General features: G+C 41.9%; 1 protein-coding gene across 2 annotated transcripts in view; it reads left to right on the top strand.

Annotated features, from left to right (window-relative positions):
* Window positions 1–842: 842 nt before the first annotated feature.
* The window catches only part of insc (INSC spindle orientation adaptor protein), a 47342-nt gene continuing 25427 nt past the window's right edge, over window positions 843–22757 (top strand). The window contains exons 1-2 of one of the 2 annotated variants that reach the window (XM_028430580.1): window positions 843–1070; window positions 17957–18063. In XM_028430580.1, the coding sequence (XP_028286381.1) occupies window positions 17975–18063 (89 nt within the window). In that variant the 5' untranslated portion in view covers window positions 843–1070; window positions 17957–17974. Of the gene's footprint in view, window positions 1071–14005; window positions 14325–17956; window positions 18064–22757 lie in introns of those variants that run through there. The other variant, XM_028430581.1, reaches the window with a different exon arrangement.

Here is a 22757-nt window from a genome sequence, read left to right as displayed (position 1 = left end):
TTGACTCTATACAGTGTTACAGACCCTTATATGTGGATGGGAGTGCGTGTAAGGAACGGCCCGCTTCAAAAAAAAATCACATGGTAATTATTCACTCAAGAATATGCAGTGATATTAGCCGCAGTGACCCGGACCAGCTGAGTCTTGTTTGTAATGGGAACCAGCCGACTGCCGTTTATATTTTCATTTTCCTTCCTCATTTTTAAAGCTCCCAGTTTTTCCATAAGGTAGTCATTTCCAAGGCTGACGTGAAACCAGACACCCAGGAGTGCTCATGGTAAGGGTCCAGAAACAACACAAGGCCGGGTCCGACATCCTCTCACCTTCCCCAAGCCCCCTTTTCCATTTTGTGCGACTGCTCCTGGGAAGGTAAACACCCTTCACTGTGGCAGCAGTGAGCTTTCTTTCTGCTGCCATGGCAGTTCCTTCATCTGGCCCTCTTTGCTGTCCCTCCCTCTCTTTATTCTCCTCCCCTCCCTCCCTTTGCCGCCACATCTGGAACCCAGCTCCTCATTTATTTATGTGGTCTGTGTTGTTTCTTTCTTTTTCCAAAGTCTTATTTAAAAAGTCCTTTACCTTGTCTTGTTGGCAGTTTCTCTCTATCTGATGAGGTCTGCAATTACGTCTCACCATAACTGGTCACTCTGCAATTACATGCTCTACCACAGAATCTTTCCCCCCTTTCTCCTCCTCCTCCTCCTCCTCCGACGAACAGCACCACTGCTCATATGGCAGACCGAAATAGAATAGTTTCATGTCTGTTTGGATGCCGGCCCAGCTGAAACTATGCTCCACTGCTTGACTGACAGTGGGATGTGGGTGTTTTTTCTCCCCAAGAAAAACCTTTAAGGCCGGTCACGTTTAGACTCTGAGCAGTCTGACTCCAGCAGGCTGAGGAGGTGCTTGGCCCAGCTGGGCTCCACTACGGGAGACAGAGAAGGACACAGGCTCAGTCAGAGTGTGTGAAAGTGAGGACAGAGACAGGAGGTTTGCAGGGACGAAGACAACAAGTTGTTACTATGAACCCCACTGGGAACACTTAACCTTTTGATCACTGACTAAAAGAATGGGTAAGTTTGGCACATTGATCGCAATTTCTGTGAACGGTGAAATGACGCTTATACGTTTCAATTAACTTTTATCAAAAACTTGCATGCAGCACCTGATTCATGAGCAGGACATCAGTAAAAACTACTCTCCACTGAGGGGTTGATAGTTGGCCGTGTTGAGTAAGGTGCAGCTGTAAACAAAGCAATAATAAAAGCAATAGTAGCATTTTAACTGAAGTTTCAATGTAAAAACAGGTTTAAACTCTCTCATTTCCTCTCATCACTTAGTAATCCAAGTAAAGAGAGAGTAGCACTGGTAAGAGAAGATGTAAACTGAAACAATACTTCCTTGTTAAACAGTATTTATAGGTTTTGGCTTTGTTTTGGGTCTCCACCAGCTCTATGTGTCTGCTTAGTTTCTGAATGCTACACCAACTAGTCCTCACCTCTGATTACCTGTGCTTCATTCAATAACCCTTACCCTAAGAAAAATGTTTGCTACTCCTGGGAATGATGAGAGCACTGAGAGATAACCAAACCAGTAAACCTACCATAGATCTAAAACCAAAACAAAGAGGTGAAAGATGGTAAAATGGTCACTACAGCCCCGGTCAAATCGCTAAGTCGGGTCATATTGAACTGTATCTGTAGCAGTGGCGTCACCTAGTCATGGCATCCATGGTCTCAGATGCTAGTTTTATAATTTTGTATCTTCATTGACATATCTTTGGATCCAAGGCTAGTTGTGGAGGGTGATTCCGCATCCCATTGGATAACAGGTCTCAGTCCATTTCACCAGGGTTCAGGCCTTATGTTCAGGCAGGCTGATCCACAGTGCAGTGTTGCTGTTGGAACTATTTGCAGCATATTTTCAGATTGAGGAGAATATGAGCTCAACCACTTATGGTCAACAGCCCAGCCAATGTCTCTGGTGAGGCCTCATCAGAACTTTAACTGAGTCAGCTGGTCTCCTTACAGCAAAAACAACATGTAGTCCTAAAGGTTTTTACACTTTGTGTGATCTAAACGCTTCCATTATAAATCACCAGCAAAGCTTTGAGCATCCCTTTTGTGGGAAACTGTACTTGCCAATGGATGATATCAAAACATGTATGAATGGTCCTTTTGGAATGCTGTGGAATATTGTCTGACAGAACACAGTTTATGTTTCTGTTCTGAGTCACATTGGACCTGAACCTCACAGTACAAGTGTTGTGGAGTGGGCTGGATTGGGTTGTGTGGGAGTGATGGAAGCTAAGCTGATCACAGTAAGGCCGGCAGTAATGAGGAGGACACAGCTAGCCTACCGCATGTCTTTACTACAGACGTCTGTGTGTGTGTGATGTGGTGGTGGAGAGATGTGTGTGTACGAGCATGAAAGACACAATTACAAGAGAGATGTGTCATTATGTGTTTTCCACATGGTCTCTGTGTGTGTTTCAGTTTATTTGTGTGTGAGTCAGATCTGTATCTGAGATCTGAAAAGACCTGCTTTAATTGGGTTACCTCTTTGCTTCTCTCATCCAATCCCTGTTCACGGTCTCTGTGACATGGAGTGGAAAATATGTGCAGCATGCCAATATTTTACTGAAACTGGCTTTTCTGAGGTAATTAAAGACATTTTGTTACTATGTAATTTAGTCACAAACAACAACACATGGTAGTTATGTAGGCTTGAATATTTAATGCTTCATTTTATGCTTCCACTTCCACTTTTACTGCTAATTAACAAACATTAGCATTAGCTATACAAGTATGATTTGCCATGCTATTAACAAGCAGGTAAGCTTGTTTACTTAACTTGTTTAGACATGTTAAGTATAAAGCCTATATTGATGCTAGCACTTAGCAACAAAAGCATTCAGACTTACAAATGATGATAATCATAACATTGCTACTAGTAAGTATAATGCAATGCTACATGCTAGTACTGGCTGATAGTATGTTGATGTTAGCATTTAGCAACAGAAGGTCCTTATATAGAATAGAATAGAATAGAATATACTTTATTAATCCCTTTGGGAAGGTCCCTCAGGGAAACTTGGGATATATATATAAGATATATATATAAGACTGATGCAAGCTAAAAGCCAAACACCTCCAGTGTGTTATGTTGTTGACGGTATGGCTTGTCTTGTGTCTGATGTATGTTATCGATGTTTGTGTTGGTGTTCGCATTGTGGAGTTCACTGTGAGCTTTAAGGCTTATAGTGGTTGCTTAGTGTCATTTGTCATGCATTGATAGTGTGAGATTAAGGTGGTTCTAACATCAGCAGATCACAGGCTACAATAATCCATCCATCTGAATTTGTCACGGGGGGGCTATTTACGGATCACCAGTCCATCAGAGGGCAACATACGCAAACAAACAACCATTCACACTCACACTCACACCTACAGGCAATTTAGTCACCAATTGACCTAACTAGCACATCCCACCCACACAGGCACAGGGAGAACGTGCAAACAGAAAAGGCCCCAGTCAAAATCAAACCAGGAAGCTTCTTGCTTCTTGCTGTGAGACAGTGCTAACCACAGCACCACCATGCCGCCCGCTACAATAATCACTTTGCTTATATTTGGCACTACTATCTAATAATACATGTCTGGGGGAAATAAATCTGGCTGCAAAGTGATTCTCTGTCATTGCTGGTTTGCCTGATGAACAGCTAAGGAGGGTGTGTCCTGGTTCACTCGAACCGCACAGGCAGGTGTGGCTCACTGTACTGTCACGCTGTTTAATTAGGTTTCCTCTCCACAGGCGGGGAGCATCATTGTTACTGCAGTAAATGTCTCTCCACAGTCTCCCTCTTATTGTCTTGGACATGAAGAGAGTGCTGATGTAGTCAGATGAGCTGTGGCTATCCCTATGGGTGTGCCTGAATTTAGCTGGAAATGCTGAAGTGCAACTCCACATAAGAACGAGGAATCAGAGCCAAAGCACTGCTCAGGCTCAGGCTCTCCTGGTCATACTGGACTGGCCTCATCCTGAGCTTATGAATAAAAAAAACAATTCAGGTTCTTTATAGTTGTTGACAATAACTTCACTCACTTCAAGGCTAAGATTCCACACCTGCAGCTCGACCAAGCCAAGTCTCTGTCCTTCTCTATTAGCGGCTTCTTTTGTTCTGAGTAAACCATAGTTTCTGTCTCTGCTGTTCTTTCCATCTGCGTCTCTTTGCAGGAGTCAGGACCCGGTCATTTTGGGTCTCCTCCCACAAGTCTGGTGTTTCCCCAGAAGCTCTGTCTCACACAGCTCCACCTATTGTCTGCCTGCTCCCATCCAGATGCCCATTTATTGTGTTTTGTTCAGGGACAACAAGAGTTCTTGCATGGATGCTAATTCAGCTACAGTACACCAGTGGTCTTCTATTGGTAAGGAGGCAGAAAGCTCGGCATCTCCAGAAACTCAACCAAAACAATGTAAACAGTACATTGTTATAACATATTAAATGCGTATGTATGTGTAATAATATAAAAATATATTGTCATAACAAGAACCTTTTCTATGCTTTAACATGATACTGATCCATTTTTTTCAGCATGGCAGTTCTGTAGTTCCATAAGAAACAGCTCTGCAGCAACAACACTGGATCATGAGGTGACATGACCCTTTAAATAGTATAAAAATAGACTTCATTTGTTTTACACCTGCAGTTGCAATCACACAATGTTAAAATGTGAAAGTTTAGGGTAAGTACTCAGCAGAAGAGATGGTAGAGCCATTTATCACCCATCATACAACGGCATTATTTAAACAGTCTCAGAATCTGGGGAACTACTTTTTTCATGCACTAAAATACAGGAAGAATGATAGAATCCAACCAGTGGCTGCTTTGTTTTCCTTTCTCCATTGACTAATGCATGGCTGCAGCAACATCAGTGCCTCTCACCGCTACCTTTGAGTTCCTGACCTTTGACCCCAGTGTAAGACAACCAACATCTTCACCAGCATGGAGCCAGCAGCCTGTCTCTGACATTAATCAAGCAGTCAGTCTTCACAGCTTCAAACTGCTGTGATCAAAGAAAAGTGTCAAAAAACAAACATAGTGGCGTCTGCTAAACCTCCAGCTGTTAATCTTCACAGTGTTTTAACTATAAATATTGTCAACAGGAACCCTATGAGACAGAGCCCAACTTAATATGTCTCACATCACAGAACATAGACGCTGCACATGTGTCGCGTGTGCATTTAATGCAGGTAATGGTGACTGGTGACAGATCACTGGTGACAGTATTCATGACTCAGTGAAGACACTCGTCGAAGTGGGAACTCAATTAGGGGAGTGCAGGTATAAATTTTTGTGTAGGTGGGCCCAATATGGCAGTCACTCGGGGGGCCCAGGGCTGGAAGATAAATCAATATCAGAGTGGCTGAATTACAGCATCAGCCTGAAGCGTCTCCTGCATTGACCTCTTTCTCTTCACACTCTTCTTTTCATCCCATCTTCATCTACTAATTGGAGGGAGGTCGTGGCTCACTCAGCTTCAGTCTGTTTGTCTGTCTTTGCTGCGACTGCCATCTATTGTATTTGCTCCGTGGCCCTCGTTACGTCTCATTGGGGAGATCATGAGAGGAAATGGAGGCTTCAGTGCTTCTGTTTGCAGTGAGATTCACAGAAGATAGAAAGGTCACTGATCCCTCTTCCTTGTGAGAAAGTCTTGATGCTGTTGAGAGCACCTTGGGGAGCCTTGAGGAGTTACTACTCCTTCTCTCTAGTGGTGTCATTTACTGTTTGAATAACCCTGACACTGCTTCTACTACCGTCAACTTATTGCTCAGATAGCTTCATCCAGCAGTGACAGACACTCTGATTTAAGATGTAAACACAGATAACATATCTTTTAGCTGAACGTTAGAAGTAAAAGTCATAATGCGATTCTGTACTAAGACCTTGCCAGGCTTTGAGCTATATGCTTGCAGTGAAACCAGGTAATCGAAACTAGTGTTGATTGATGAAAGGAATCTATGGAATATTTTTACTTGACTATTTTAATGCTCTCCCTCCTTAAACATTCAACTAAATAATGACAAGTCAAGCACTGGCATTTAGACGCCACATGGAGGCTGATTAATGATAATGATGCTGTTTTTTAGTGGTTGCTGCTTAATTGATTGGTGCTGAAAAGCCTTGTCTGTTCATAAATTAACTTGATTGACTATTCTGAAACAGTGATGCTGTGCATTATTTATATATCTTCACATTTTGATCATCCTCCATCTGCTCAGAGTCCTTTGAAATGTGGTGAACTATCCGCTGCTCATGGATTTTTCACTCAGTACTCATGAATATATCGGTAATTGATGATGGAAGGAACTGTGGGTTTTTTTTCACTGACTTTACAGATTGATCTGATTGGTTAAAAGTCGTCTGTGATTGCCAGTGACAGTAAAAAAACTATGGACGGTGGGAGGCCGTCGCCATGTTGGCAGCGTCACAGTCTGCCAAAACTAGAGGGGAGAGCGCGAGTTGAGTTGAGGTGGGTGGGCAGTCATGGAAGCTGTGATGCAGCAACCGCCTGTGAGTCAAAGCATTTACGCCCATAATTATGCGCAATTTTTATCCAAAAAAAATAATTCAAACGAGTGCAGTTGACAATAGAAGGAAACGTATTATTTGTGGCAAGATTTGTTTTTTTGTACCAGGCTGTAAGCATGTTTATTTCTGCTGTGAAGTTGGACATTTTAACATGGGAGTCTATGGGGATTTACCATTGACAGTAAAAACTATGGACAGAGCTTCCGTGACGTCACCCGTTTGTTTCTGAAGAGCCGTTTTGAGGCTCGGTGGGAGGCTCCGGGACACTCTGACCACCGCCATGTTGGCAGCGTCACGTCCGCCAAAACTCCAAATATGGACAAAGAGGGGGAGCACGAGCAGAGTTTAGGGGGGCGGGCGATGGTGGAAGCAGGAAACTCACGTTGTGATACGTCAACTGTCACTCAAGCGGCAACGCCCATAATTCTGCGTAATTTTACAATTGAAACAAGTGAGTTGTAAAAAGATTCACCCCCCGTACAATTGACAATAGAAGAGAACCTATCATCTGAGACCAGAATGGTTTTTTGTACCAGGCTGCAAACATGTTCTTTTCTGATGTGAAGTCGGCCATTTTAACATGGGAGTCTATGGGAAATTACTCGCTTCTGGAGCCAGCCCCCAGCAGTTGTGCATTGAATTACAAGTTTTGACACTTCCGCATGGGCTTCAAGTCTGAGCCCCGAAGGTTGCCGCTTGGGATTTACTCGTTTCTGGAGCCAGCCCCTAGCGGCTGCGGCATAAACTGCAAGTTTAAACACTTAAGGTCTCCGCTTGGTGATGGACAACCATCTGCAGACTATTCCTTTAAACGGGCTGGTCATTTGTAATTTTTTTCTTTTCTTTTTTTATTGCTCAGTTCTTTGTTATCTTTAGTTTGATACAACTTCTAAAAAAATAAATGCCAGCCAAATGTCAAGAGTAGGTGTTTTGCATATCTGATGCATTTGATGCATATCTCATTTTCAAATCACACTTTATTTCTGAAAATATTTTGTATATCTTAAATGAGACATTGCAGACTGTAATTACCCAGAAAACTCTCTATGTGTTTACTTTTCATGCCCAAAGTGGAACAAACAGCAGTGGACTGGCTTTTTGAAGTGCCACGTGTGCTTGGTGGGCCCATGTGGAGCTTTTTCTTGCATGCATTGCGATTTTTGCGGCCGATATTTACTTATCACATCGACCCCATGTGTGCCCCATTTACCCTGCGCCTTAAGTTTGGTGGTGGAATAACAGTCAGAAGAAAAAGTGTTGAAGAATTCTACCGTGCACTTAAAGTGGTTTTTGTGTTCTTCTGCTTAGATCTGGAAAGTGGACCTCTCCTCCACCCCTGATCCTTATGCTTCCCTTTCTCCAAAACCCACACACAGACCCAGCCCACCTAATTTACTTCCTCTTAATGTCAAACAGCTGTAGGGTTGAGTCGCAAGGAATTGCTATTACCCCTCCCTCTCTGCTTTCCCTTTCTTAGCCATTTTGTGTGTGTGGCCCCTAATATCAGGTCAGTGACAAGCCCAGATGTGGCGTCTGATCCGACTTTCCGCTCAAGGTTTATTTATGGTCTGGGCGTTGGATATGAGGTCATGAATTTACATCACCAGGTGCCTGTAGGCGGAGACAGATAGACAGACAGCTGACTATAAATTGTGCGTATGGATCGAGCTTCACTGCTATGTTTTGTGGTTGCTGGGTCTCTGACATGTAACGCAAGGCCGTAACTGGGCCAATGCCATTTCCAAGGCACTTCATCTAACTGAAGGAGCTGCGTGACATTAATGCCATGAGGTCACTCTCTGGGTGATTGACAGGAGAGACCAGGCAATGATGCTAAGGGTTGAGAGCTCCTGCTGCTGTCGGGAATCTGCTTCAAAGGGTTGTTTTGGCCACATGCCTGGAGTTCAACCTGGACACAGATTTCTCAAGAATGTGTCACTTTGATATAATATTTAGGACAATGCTGGAGAAACAACAGATGCTATGCTAAGGGTGTTATATATATATGCGTGTTAGTGTGCACACATCTGTACCTCGGGGGACCTTTACATTTTTTATAGACTCTGGAAGCTCCTGGAGCACCCAGGCCGACAAGTTCAGTTGTCATTTTATGGAGTTTTCTCGTGTGTCTCGCAGTTTTATGGCTATCTCACACTGGGTGGATTGATTCAGTCCAGAGTTCCTTCATGTTTCCACATACACGCTGTGGAGTTCACTCATCCAGGGAGCATCATTGTTCTACTGGGTGGTGAAGGTTAACAATATTTTTATTTCAAATAAAGAGGTTTTTTTCTTTCTTTTTCTTGCTTGTGTTAAAAACATGGTTGAGGTTTGTGCCAGTGGTTAGGGCAACAGTTCCTGGCAAACGCTTTAGGGAAAGACTGAGGTTAGAGTTAATAAAAGTCAAGTCAGGTCAATGTATTGCTTTTTGTCGATTCAGGATATGATGAAGTTTGCCGTTATGGTGTATAGAAGTTTATCTTATACTACACACATATTTACTGCCCTCAAAGTACCTCATCTAAAGGTGTAGGATCTGGAGTGGAATATTTTGGTTTCACTGAAAACCAGCATGGACAAACAACATGCAGTGATGTTTACAGTTTTCATGTGCACTCATCACACCCTGGTTCCATCTGACCCTTTTTGCTTGGTGTCCTGTGTCTATTTATTCTGGGGTTCTAAGGCCCAGACAGTCCAACCACATTTGTTCTGTTGGATGCACTCCTGTCTCCTGACTTTACCCTCAGTGTTTGGCAGCATTTTGTTCACTCTGATGTGACTCAGCTGATGTATCATAGGGGGGAACTGCTTTTGTTTCTTGGAGTTGGCTGCTGCTCACCTCTGATTGGGTTTTTCCCTCTCTTGTTTGCCATGAGGCATCTTTCTCAGCCAATCAGATGCTGTCTCAAAAGTGGAGATGGTTTTGGTTAAGTAATACATGACAACACCCATCAATCATGTTATTTTGAAACACCACTTCCAACTTCCAGGTTCCCAGCACCACTGAATATATGCTCTCAGTCTTGCACTAAAAGTGAAAAAGTACAAAAGACAGTTTTGTGGGCCTAGACTGAATGTGATAGAGTATACGGCACTATAAACACTCCTGTGGTCCTCTCTGTGTAAAGTGGTGTGCTGCTGGGTGATGACAGACTACTTTGTTAGCAACATGTGTCAAGTTGCTGCGACTGATTACAGTCATATACCCTACTTTTACCTGACCACGATGTAAGTCTGTCTCCAATTATGTCAGTGTGACTCCCTATTAGCCATGTGCTGTGCGTGTGTGTGGTGCCTCTCTACAGGCTTTGCTCATTCATTATTAAGCAGCTTCTGATGTTTTGCTGGTCGTCACTGCTCCGGTGTCAGGTACCCACTTCATTGAACCAAGCTGAATCAGGATCCAGTTCCAGTCTGTGGCCTTTTGGAGCTGCTCCCGGAGCAGCTGAGCTCTACTCCAAAACCTTTTTGTTAGCTCTGGATGTCTCTTCCCCGGCCTGATTCCCACTTGTTAGTTATTCTACTGACTGTCAATGGAACCTCAAGGCTTAAAATGCATTTGGATATTTCTCTTGGTGTGACTTTGGGGCTGTTTGAGCTCTTTAGAGGTATGGTGCTGCTATCATCTCTTTTCTAGAAAATGTGAATTTTTCATGTGACTATAAAGTACCAAAAGTTGGAACGTTCACTTTGCAGACTTGTGGTGAAGCAATATAGTTACTTAAGTGGCTAAATGTAATGTTTTTAAGGGATCTGGTGTGTGAGGAATGAAGAGCTGATGTAATTTCTGCTGCCTTGAAGTGTAAGAGCTATCAGTTGTGGTAATCTGTCTACATTTATTAGTGTGACATTGAACAGAGTGGCTTATCTTAGACCAGGACTGACTGAGGCTACTTGTCTGTGTGTGGGTCTGTGTATGTGTGTGCAACTTGACCCTGCCTGATCTCATCTCCATAAGCGACACAGGTTGCCTGGAAACACCACTACGGCACAGCATTTAACTCCCATATTATTGTGCCAAAGGAAAGAATGCTCCCAGACCCAAATAGACTGCACCAGTTTTGGCCTTACAAGGGAATCTTCAGTCCAGTCAGGAGTGTGTTCTTGGTTTTTCCAAACCCACACTGCAGCATGCAAAAGACTATAAAGGGTAATTAACCCATGCTAGACAAAACAACTGGCCTAATTTCTGAACTTTTTATAGACTGCTTTTACTGTGTGCACGGCTAACAATAGCTTTATGTGAGTCTGAGTGAGTCTGGGTAAATAAGGGGACTGTATCATTCACCACAAATGACACACTTTTCCAGTTATTCATTATGTTTAGAGTCTATTACTTGGCTGATCATTCGAAAATGTCAGAAAATGTATGTTTTCTTTGGGAAAGTTTAAGTACATCTTGAGTTACAGCAGATTGGTGCAGTATGAGTGACAGACACACCATGGATCCAAACTGTGGTTCTGCTGTCAGGTTCACTGTTAAAGGAACATTTCACATGCCAACCTCATCCATCTTCTCTGTAGAAACTGCTGACAGACAAGTCAGAAAGACTTAAATGATCCATTAAGGGGTCATTCTAATACACTTCCAGCCTCACTTTCCACCAGTGTGAACTTTTTAACACTTTCATCTCTCAAAACTATGAGTTGGAGAACTATTTCTGCTCCCTGCTGTACAGAAACTTTTGATGATCCTGTAAAAATGCATTTATGGGAGCATCTGTAGGTTCAGTAAGCCATGGTCCTACAGCTTCAAGTGTGCAGGACTGCAACGTAACAGGGCTCCAGTGAGTGTTTGTGTGTGTTTGTGAGAGGGACTGAGTGAGTGTATTTGTGTGTGTATGTTTTAGGCATCAGCAGCATGGCTCCCTTGGTTTTCCTGGTGTGCGGTGTTTGTGTGATGGCAGCTAGCTAGTAGCAGTTAGCTCAGACTTCGGTATGAATTTGTGCAACTACAGTTTCTAGTCTGTAGTTTTAGTTAATTGATTGTTAGGACAACGACAGGTAGAAGTCATCCACGACCAACCTTCATGATGCTGCTGTCGGGACCAGTTTTTGCCAATTTATCCAGATTTGTGTTCTGCATCTTTGTTCATTTATGTTAATGTGCGAGTACGTCCTCTTCGTCACATCTTTTCATTGAAGAAGCTTTTCATTGACCCTGCAGGTCATGTTTCTATTTTATAGCATGATATAAAATTGCTAGGCTTATTTATAATTGTTCCCTATACTCATTAAATTGTATAATCATGGGTGGCTTTAATATCTTAGTGCTAAAAAACCATTATCGTGCCCTCATAGAAAGTTAGCTTCCTAACTAAACTTCCTTTTACCTAAACCACCACATCTATAATTAATTTGCCATTTTATTTTGAAACTGGTACCACTCCTCACTTGAATAACTGTTTATGTAACAGGAGCATTTGTACAGTCCTGCGTTGTTACCAACAATACCCACAATCCATCCCTCACATTCCCCACTGTCATTTACTCGTCATCTTTTTCACTCTCTTTCCCAAACACTGTACACCCACTTTTTGTTGTAAATATATATGGAAGCGGGAGCGGTGCTTCCTCTCCGTCCTCCTACACATTTATTCCTGACATCACAGCGTGTCACACTCAAACCCTTCCTGAAGCCCCTGTCACCATCACCCTGAGACATGTCAAGGTGTTGACAGTGGTTTTCTATCATTAGCCACATCGCTACAATGCAACGCTGCTGCAGCACATGGTGTTGTGTGTCTTTAAAGACGCATTTATGTTCCTACCATCCACAATAATGCGGGCCGTGTGTTATTGGTATTTTTACATGCTAAGAACACAAAGATTGTGTGTCGGAAATGACTGAGGTAACAATGAGGAGGAGGTATGATTTGACAGACTACAGGAAGACCCAGAGGGCACGCTAAAGTGTGCTGATTCTGCAAGATTGGATTAATATAAAAAGTTCTCTCCAGGATTTACATTTTTTGTCCATAGCTGGCAATATCTCTAAAATCTATTTGCTTTAATGAACTCATATACTGCTCAGAGGTTGGTGGAGACCAAGAAATAAAGCTAAAACGTATAAAACCTGCTATTGCTATAGAAGCATGGCAATGATGTCACTCCATAAATGCTTAACTTTTAGGGTTCAAAAATGTTTTTACTGGTATTGTTAGATATTTTTCTGCTGTGGACAGTGGAACAGAGCGAATGCGTAGCTGCACGATGCTACAAATGATAGCTACAAATCTGATGCATTTAGTCTAAACAGCAGTCGATGGAGATGTTGGAGGCGTCATGCGGTTAGATGAACATGACCCAAAGGAATCAAACACGCACTTGTAAACAGAAAGAAGCTTGTATAATGGACAGATTAGAAAAAGTGGAATATGGCTGACAGTTTTTTCATATCTTTGTGTAGTTCCTTTGGCACCTAACCCCTCAAACAACCAAATTACATAAACAAATCTCTTCAGAGATGGAAAAAACATGCTCATGCTGTGTAAACATAAAGCAACTTAAAGCAAACAGTTTGATTTGAGGAGAATTTTTCAGCCTCTTTAGTGATGAATATTATGTAGATTTAACATTGCTGACATACCACACAATACTTTAGTGAGTGCCAGCAATGACCACAACAAGATCAATGCTTAAAATAAAATAAAATAAGTAGTCCATGCCAGAGCTATCAGTGGAATGCTCCACATTTAGACCCACTGAGATAATAAGCAAGAGGGATGTTGTGTCTGGAGATAACAGATTTACACTGAAATGAGCGCAGGCCTGCTTTATGTAATAAATTTAAATATTAAGATTTGCTTTTCAAAACAAAGAAAAGAAGAAGGCAACAGAAAGCTGCTATCAGCTTACATTACATTATTTGGTTTACTTTACACTAGCTTTACTCACACTAGCTTCTGCTTACAATTCGCTTCAGTGTGTAGTATTTATTAGCTTATATTAGCCCACATTGTACTCACTATACGGTGAGCCAGAGTAGAAATATAGTGTTTATGTTAGCTTGTGCTATGTTAGTTTACATCAGGTTCTTCATTTTCCTGATTTGTCTGTTTGTACAGTGTACAAGTATACTTTAAGTGTAGTATATAGTGTAAAGTTTTGTAATGTGTGGTTCATTTTGGGTAGCATAGCGGGTTGAGAATAGCCTAATATACATGATTTAACTTGAATGAACTTACTAAATGTCAAAGCAGTTCACAACAGGCATTATCTGCCACCCTGTGTGGGTCTCTGTGTCCAAGTACACTACAAGGGCCCACTTCTTCGAGCCGTCCCACTGTGTGTGGGATGGGAATGTTGGGTCCGTGGCTCAGCACAGCCGCCTTCCCGTTTGTTCCCACCCAGGCACTCACATTGTACCCATGCTACTCTGTTTTCCTCCCCACATGACAGCTCAGTGGTCAGACTGTGACCACCGTCTCCTCCCGTGAACCCAGTCTCCAGCTCAATGATAGGACATGAGCGGTCCGGCACCATCGAGTCGCCGATAAAGAGTGTGTCCACTGTATTTAAAGGCCAATGGCCAGAAGCGACATCTGTAGTTTCTGAGGCTTTTCTCAGTCTGTGAGTTAGGATAACAACAGGACAAGAAGTGTTTGTGCTTAATCAGTTTTGAAATAAAGACAGACCATAAGGAACGGGGTGCTCAGTGAGGCACTCCTGAAACATCAAGGATATTAAACTCCATCCCAATATTACCGGCTGGGTTTGGCCTGTTAAAATGGTGAGTGGCTTCACATTTTTTCAGGTTTCTTCTTTGTATTAAGCAGAATTTCATTGCTTTTGGCACAGTGATAAAGTTAAAGCCACACTGTTGTTTATGTCTGCAGACCAGCTCTTGTATTCATTTTGTGGTTTTATCCCGAGCTTAACCACAGTGCATTTCTTAGGAGAAAGAAAATGTATTTTCAATCAGTGATACAGCAGTTACAGAGAAAGAACTCAGACGATTAAATCTGCTGATTTTATCTGAGACTTTAAAATGTGTTATGGGTTACAGTTCTTACTTGCTATGCAATTCCATATGTGTCATGAAATAGATTTGATGTCTTTTTCCACTGCATAAAAATGCTAAATTTACCAAGTTTCCATTAGTTTTAGCAGCTAATAAAGGGTTTAAATGGAACATATTGTTCAGTAGACAGTTATGACAAAAGTTTAAAGTCTAGGCTCATATCGTTCTGCAGGGGTGACATACTCTTGTAGACCAACACTAAAGTTAGCATCACACCGTCTGATGAGTTAAAAAAAGCAACATGCTCAGGAAAATATGCTGCATTCATGATTACATTTTTGCCATTTATATCACCTCATCATGAGATACAGCCGCAAAAGTCCATATTAGGATGCAGGTTGGGGATGGTGTGGGTACATGTAATGCGGCAGACCATTAGCTGTTATGTTTTGTTTTTTGCCAGCATTTAAGTTTTTGTTTTTAATCATGGTTGAATTTGGCATTAAAAAACTACTGGTTTACTACAGGGTAAGGCACCTAAAACAGGGTAAGGGCTAAAGATCATCTTAAAACACATGAATTAATAGCATTAAACACATTTTATAAGGAAAACCACTCCCTTCTGTGGTCGCCATTTTTGGCTACCATTGCAACAATTTCCTTCCCACATAAACACATAGAGATGAGGCTGGAAAAATAGGTGCACGTTCCATTTTTAAAGGACTTAAATATGGCCTCATGTTACGTTTTCCTGGCGAGGACAGGCTGACAAAAAGCCAGAACAAAAAACAAGTTCTATGGCAAACTTAGTATCATAATGTGTGTTTTGTACAGCAATATAATATTCACGAATGAACACAGTATGATTCTTGAATCATAAACATAATCACCAAAAGTAAAAATCTGATGTTTCTCTACAAACCAACCTCGCCCTGTTGGATGCACTGTCCACAGCAGCCTCTGCCGTCTCAACCGAGCAAACTGTTTCGAAGATACATGAAAACAAACGTGTTCATAAGCACGTTTTATTTTCCAAAATAAAGAAGGAAAAAGCTCTTGAACATGTGTTAATCCTAAAGGTTATTGAAGGCATCTAATCAAAGAAATATTTAAAAATCCCATTAAATTTTACACAAGGGAGCTGGAGAAGCTAAAGTATGTTTTTGGGCACTCTTTTGAATCAGCTTATTTTGTTGTTTTCCTATGAGGCCGGTTGTGTTTTGTCTTTGGATCTTTAGTTATAAACCACTTTAGCTATTTATTTAGGCCCCTTGGGTATTTGATCCTCCCAGGCTTAGTAAAAGTGTTAAGCAGCACAGCCACACTATAAAAAGACTTCAGAGACAGATGACAGAGGAAAAAAAGATGACTTTTACATGAAACGCAGACTTAGCGTGACACTAACTACATGCAGCAAAAACACAAACCATCACTGGAAAACTGCGAGTGACAGCAACATGCACACAAGCGCACACTGCCGTTTGAATTCCCGTCAACACACATGCAAAGAATAAATACAAGTGCTGCAGTAAATCTGGAACGCACAGTCTGGTGATTTCTCTTGCACACACAAGTAACTGAGCGGTTGTTATTTTACCCGGCATGTGACATGAGGCCAAGACAGAGGTGTCCTTTGTTTGGCTTACCTACAACCGACACGCTCTCCACGGCAACCGAACGGGGGAAACCCACTGGGCCGCTCAGGTTTCAGCCCAGACATGAAAAGAAATGTCCACCACAGCAAGATAATTAGCCAGGAGTCCATCAAAGCTGAACATCTGCTAAGGAAACTCATATATCTGTAGCACTTGCAAGTCTTTGGGTACTCTGTGATGTGCCACAACTTTAGCTTTTATTTGTTACATTACACAAATTACTGCAACACAACAGAGCACGGACTGAATCGATACAGTGGGCTGTAAAAGACAAGCAGAATGACGGTGATCACTTTTGGTGCAGTGGTCCTTAACACAGCACTTAGTGGCACACTCCAAGTGCTCAGGACTGAATTGCTTGATTGGACAACTCATCTCCATTTGTAGGGTAATCCAGAGAAGAGCGCTGTAACGAGCTGCAGGCACATGTAATGGAATCCGCTGGAGCTGTGTCTTGTTGGCTGTGACCCTGCGCTCAATTATAGAGCCTGTGTAATTCATCTACACCTCTATTGTAATAGTTTAAAGTTACATCAGCACTCGTTCTGTGGTGTTCTCTTCTAACAAAGCTAAACGGATACACAGAGTTTTTTTCCACCATCACAGGAAGCTTACTGTCAGTCTTCCAGACTTCCATGGTCCTGGCACAGCGCTGGTATAATTTCTGAATCACTGTAAGGCTTTTCTCTGAAAATGGCCCTGGAGGAGCCATGCCAAGACTGCAGTTAAAAGCCCCCCCCCCCACACACACACACACACACACACCATCATCTTCTTCTTCTCCGCCATCTCCTTCTTCTCTTTTTCTTTGTATTACCCCTTCACCCATTCATCCATCTTTGTATCACTTTATGGCAGTCACTGAATCAGTTCATCCTCCAAAAAAAAACAGCTCCCTCGTTGCTCATAATTATGTAACACAGGAAGCAAACCATAGAAGAGAATCATTGACTCTAACGCCTTATTCACCGAGGCTGACACACTGCGGCAGGCCGTCAGACGCCTCGCGTGCAACACACCTCCTTCCTCTCTCTCTCAATTGCTTTGTTGTGAGTCCTCCTGTTTACGTCTATCGATCGCACAACACTCTGTAAGCATTTAATAAAAAGCAGGGCAAACCTGCTCTGTGACACCAGGTGTGTGTGTGTGTAGGAACACAAGAGACAGATAGTCTCACTTTGTAACTACTTGCTAATTATACCCCACAGTAAACATGAAATTTGTTACCACACCACTGCAGAATATCATTAACTAAAAGGATTAGAGTGTGGCTCAGGCAGGAGGGCATCTGTGGCTTCTCCCGATTGAAAATGGACTAATCTAAATGGGATACATCAATAAAACAGCGGAATAAAGTTGCGGGCACTTAAGAGCGTCAGCCCGTTTTGCTCAGGCTCAAAGTAGGGAAGAGAGTCACTGGCTGGCAGCCAGCCAATAAATTAGAAGATAAGAAATATTATTCTACTGGCACACCAGCAGCTTGCAGCTATTTAAAACAGGGAGGTTTATTGATAATTGAATTACTTGAAGGCAAAAAAAAAAGACAAGACAAGAATAGAATGCTTGGAGGCGGATCAATAAGGAGACATTGTAGTGGATAACACTGCGGTGGCAGGCAGTGCAGCCAGTATGCAGACCGAGTGATCATATGTGTGTGATACTGGATGTGTGGAAGTGTTTTGACAGGAAACAGTGTTGGTAATAAAATACTCAAATCTTTGTTTGTATGTTGTGCATGTGTTTCAGGTACTGAGCTAAACTAAGATGGCCTCAGACCGAATGGCGACTCCTCAGAGCAGCTCCAGACAGAGCAGCTCCAGACAGAGCAGCTCGCTCTCTTCATCACCGATGAGGCAAGTAGCAACACTTTTATATATATATATATATATATATATATATATATATATATATATATATATATATATATATATATATATATATATATATGCTCATGCGTTGATTTAAAAGGTAGTTCACGGAGTCACGTGGGATCGGCGAGCAAGATGGCTGCTTAATTCAAGTTGTCCTAAGCCTTATGGACTTAAATCCTGAATAATCCGTTGTTTCTCTGCAATTTTTTGAAAAACTTTTTAATAAGTCTTTCATTATCCACCTTTTAATTTAAACGGAAACGTTCATGCCAAAGAATATGTCTACAACTTCGAGATATTTTAAGCCTTCACGAGGAAAGGCGGCTGCTGCTACCGAACCTGATGATGCTAGTCCGGAAAAGGACGCCGTACAGAATGCTAATCTGGAAAACATCCTTGCTGAAGTGAGTAAAATGAGCTCAACGCTCCAAACAGTGGCGTCTGATGTGTCAACGATTAAAGGGACTACTGAGGAACTGAAGAATGCCGTGAAAGTCATGCAGGAACGGATAACTGAGGCGGAGGGACGAATCTCTGACTTGGAGGACTCTAACCAGCTGCTACTCAACAACCGCGAGCTGCAGGGCAAGCGCATGGACTCTCTGTGGAACCGGGTGGAGGATCTGGAAAATAGGAGCCGCCGCAATAATGTCAGACTGCTGGGTTTAAAGGAGGGCCTGGAAGGTGGTGACTTGATTGCATGCGTTGAAAAAGTACTGTCAGAGGGCCTGAATATAGACGTTGACGGCGAATTCGAAATAGAAAGGGCACATCGCTCCCCCGGCTCACGTCCAGATGATGGACAACCTCCGAGACTGGTAATGGTCAGATTTCTACGTTCAACCGCGAGAGATAAAGCACTAAGAGCTGCGAGGGAAAAAGGAGGCGCGGTGTGGAATGGATGCAACATCTCCCTGTTTCCAGACATGACGAAGGAGTTGGCCGAGAGGAGGAAAACTTTTACAACAGCAAGACAGCTCCTCCGCGACAAGGACGTGAGGTTTCAACTGGCTTTCCCTGCAACGCTTCGATTCACATGGAAAGGGAAGAACCGAAGATTTGATGCTGCGACAGAGGCGGTCAAGTTTATCAAGCAGCACGTTTCTACAGGAGAATAAACTGAGACGCATCCATCATTAAGGAGACTGAGATATGATGAGGCTGGATAGCTCTAGGTAGCCGTTTATAGCCGAGTGGGCGACTCGTCACTCCACGACCTAAGTTAAGTTTTGTTTATTTTATGGATTTTGATTTAAAGGTAAGAAAACCTCCAGCTGTTTGTTGTACAGCTTTTTATTGTCATGTTATGTTTTTTCTCCCCTCTGATGCGGAGGGAAGTTTTTGGTTGACCAGTTTGGTCTTGTTGGTTAGAATTAAAATGTTAGGCTTCCTATTAATGCTCAGTGGTACAAAATCTATAGCTCACGTTTTTGTATTGGGATGGTCAGATGATAAGAGACAACATGTAGGCCAATACTTTCTTTCAATTTTTTTTTTTTTTTATTATTATGTGAATGGCTAATAGTGCTTATGTTAAAGTAGTCTCCTGGAATATTAATGGTTGTGGGAGTCCAGTGAAGAGGAAAAAGGTGCTCCTATATCTCAAACATAAACAAGCTGATATCGCATTTATTCAAGAAACACATCTAGAGGAGGATGAAGCTAAAAAATTCAAGAGGGACTGGGTTGGTCATGTTTATTATAGTTCATTCTCCAGTAAGCGTAATGGGGTTATTATTTTGATTCATAAGAGATTGAACTTTTCTATGTTGAAGGAGTACAAGGATGGTAATGGTAGAACTATCTGTATAGAAGCCAACATAAATGGGGGAGAAATAACACTATGTAATATATATGCTCCTAATAAGGAGGATCCATCTTTCTTTCATGGGCTGAATAGTATATTAGGTAATGCTCAGGGACAAATAATTTTGGCAGGAGACTTCAATCAGGTTTTAGATGGGGTATTGGATAAAAGTAAATACACAGGTATTTCAGCGTTGAAGGATAGAGCTGCCATTCACATGATGATGGAGGACAACGGCTTGGTGGATATCTGGCGTCTGGTTAACCCTGGTAACCGAGAATACACATTTTACTCCCACCGCCACAAATCTTATTCAAGAATCGATTTTTTTTTAATTTCCCGGAGTCTAGTTAATGCCACCATGGATAGCACTATAAATGCTATTTCCCTGTCAGACCACGCTCCAGTTGAACTTGCTGTGAATATACATTCAGACGGACTTAGACGTGGCAGGTGGAGGATGAACACGTCGTTCTTACATGATGAGGTGTTTTCTAAAGAACTTGCAGGGGATTTGTCCTCATTTTTTGAAATTAATATGGGCAGCACAGATAGCGTGGCTATGGTATGGGAAGCATCTAAAGCTTACATTAGGGGCAAAATAATTGCTAAGACCTCAAAAAGGAAGAAAGAGCAGAATGACCGTATTAAAAAATTAGAAGCAGAACTCAATAGTATGGAAAGGGATCTGGCTAGACATTATTCTGAAAGTTTATTTAAAAACATTTGCAAATGTAAATTTCAAATTCATGATATTTTCAGTAAAAAAGCAGAATATGCTATGTTCAGACTTAAAACAAAGTTTTATGAGTCAGGGGAAAAGACTGGCAGACTGTTGGCCAGACAGCTAAAAGAACAGAGTTCCGCCTACATTATCCCAGCAATAAGAGCAGGAGGCTCGCTTATAACATCTTCTAAGGGTATTAATGATGTCTTTAAGGGCTTCTATGAGAACCTGTATAGAACATCTGGTGCTATGGATGAGATATTAGCTAAAGATTTTTTCTCAAACATTAGGCTTCCAACTTTGTCTTCTGATAGAGTGGCTCTTCTTGATGCGTCAATTACACAAGAAGAGGTTAAAACTGCCATTTTATCCATGAATACGGGGAAATCGCCAGGATCTGATGGGTTTCCTGTGGAGTATTACAAAGAATATATTGACATAATTACTCCAATATTGACAATGGTGTTTGAGGAAGCATACCAGAGCGGCTCGCTTCCGCCGTCTCTTACTGAAGCTCTAATATCTCTAATACCTAAAAAGGGAAGAGATCATACAGACCCTGCAAACTTTAGACCGATCAGCCTCATCAATGTAGACAGTAAGATATTAGCTAAGGTATTGGCCCTAAGACTTGAAGCAACTTTACCACACATCATACATGCAGATCAAGTAGGCTTTATAAAAGGTAGATCTTCTACCGAGAATCTGAGGAGACTTATGCATTTAATATGGTTAAATGCCTCTAGCACTGTGCCCGTGGCGGCTGTCTCACTTGATGCTGAGAAGGCCTTTGACAGGGTCGAGTGGGATTTTTTGCACTCGGCCCTGTCAAGGTTTGGTTTTGGCTCTGGATTTGCAAAATGGATTAAAATAATATATACTAAGCCTAAAGCATCGGTTTTGACAAATGGTCTTATTTCACCCCTTTTTGATCTTTCTAGAGGAACACGACAGGGATGCCCCCTGTCGCCTCTCCTGTTCACAATTGCGTTGGAACCCCTGGCAGTGGCTATAAGAGCAAATCCTGCCATTAAGGGCGTAGATGGCGGGGGGAGCGAACATAAATTAATGTTATACGCTGATGATATACTTTTCCTTACCAGTGATCCTCACAATTCCTTACCTGCACTAATGAACACCATTGATAAGTACTCTAAATTGTCAGGTTACCAAATTAACTGGACCAAATCTGAGGCGATGCCTATATCCAAGCATTGTCACCCACAAATGTTAACCCAGTATAATTTCAGATGGATTCCCAGAGGCATGATTTATTTGGGTATTAAATTAACCCCTGAGATAGGTGAGATGACTGCACTAAATTTTGAGCCTCTCCTTCAAAGCATTACAACGAACCTGGGAAAATGGGGAAAGTTGAATTTGAGCCTTTGGGGGAAGATAAATGTTATTAAAATGGTAATAGTGCCTCAATTTAACTATATATCTATGATGTTGCCACTTAGTACGCCTGATCACATCTTTAAACAATATGAAACCATAATCAGAGACTTTTTGTGGGCAGGACGAAAGCCAAGATTTAAATGGAGCAAAATGTGTGCACCCAAAGAGAAGGGAGGACTCGGTCTTCCAGATGTTAGGATGTATAGTTTGTCATTTGAGATGGCCAAGATAATTAAACACTGGAAGGGTATGGGATCTGGATTAGCGTGGGCTAATATAGAGAAAAACCTGGCAGCGCCGTTTCGTCCAATAGATGTCCTATCACAATGCTTAAAAAGTAAAGGAAAAGATATTAACCCAGTTGTTAGACATTCTCAGGAAGTTTGGGCGAAGGTTCACAAAATGCACAAGATTTCCCATTACAAACAACCGTATGCTTCACTCTGGCTTAACCCTGAGGTGAAGATTGGGAAGCAGGAGGTTTTCTGGAAAAGATGGCAGGACAAGGGTATACACACTGTAAGGGATCTCTATAAACTAGGAACATTTATGTCATTTAACGAACTTGTTCAACAGTACCAGTTGGAGGAGAAAGGTGATTTCTGGAAATATTTACAAATTAGACATTGCATAATAAATAAGTTTACATCAGAGAGGCTGACCAACCCGATAGTTGATTATCTGGACAACCCTCTTACTCATAAGGCGTCGACATTCTATAAAAACTCAATCTATTTAATT

The sequence above is a fragment of the Parambassis ranga genome, chromosome 19 (assembly GCF_900634625.1).
Source record: "Parambassis ranga chromosome 19, fParRan2.1, whole genome shotgun sequence".
In the NCBI taxonomy this organism is placed as follows: domain Eukaryota; kingdom Metazoa; phylum Chordata; class Actinopteri; family Ambassidae; genus Parambassis; species Parambassis ranga.
The sequence above is the reverse complement of the archived record's forward strand: the minus strand, read 5'-3'. Positions and strand labels throughout refer to the sequence as shown.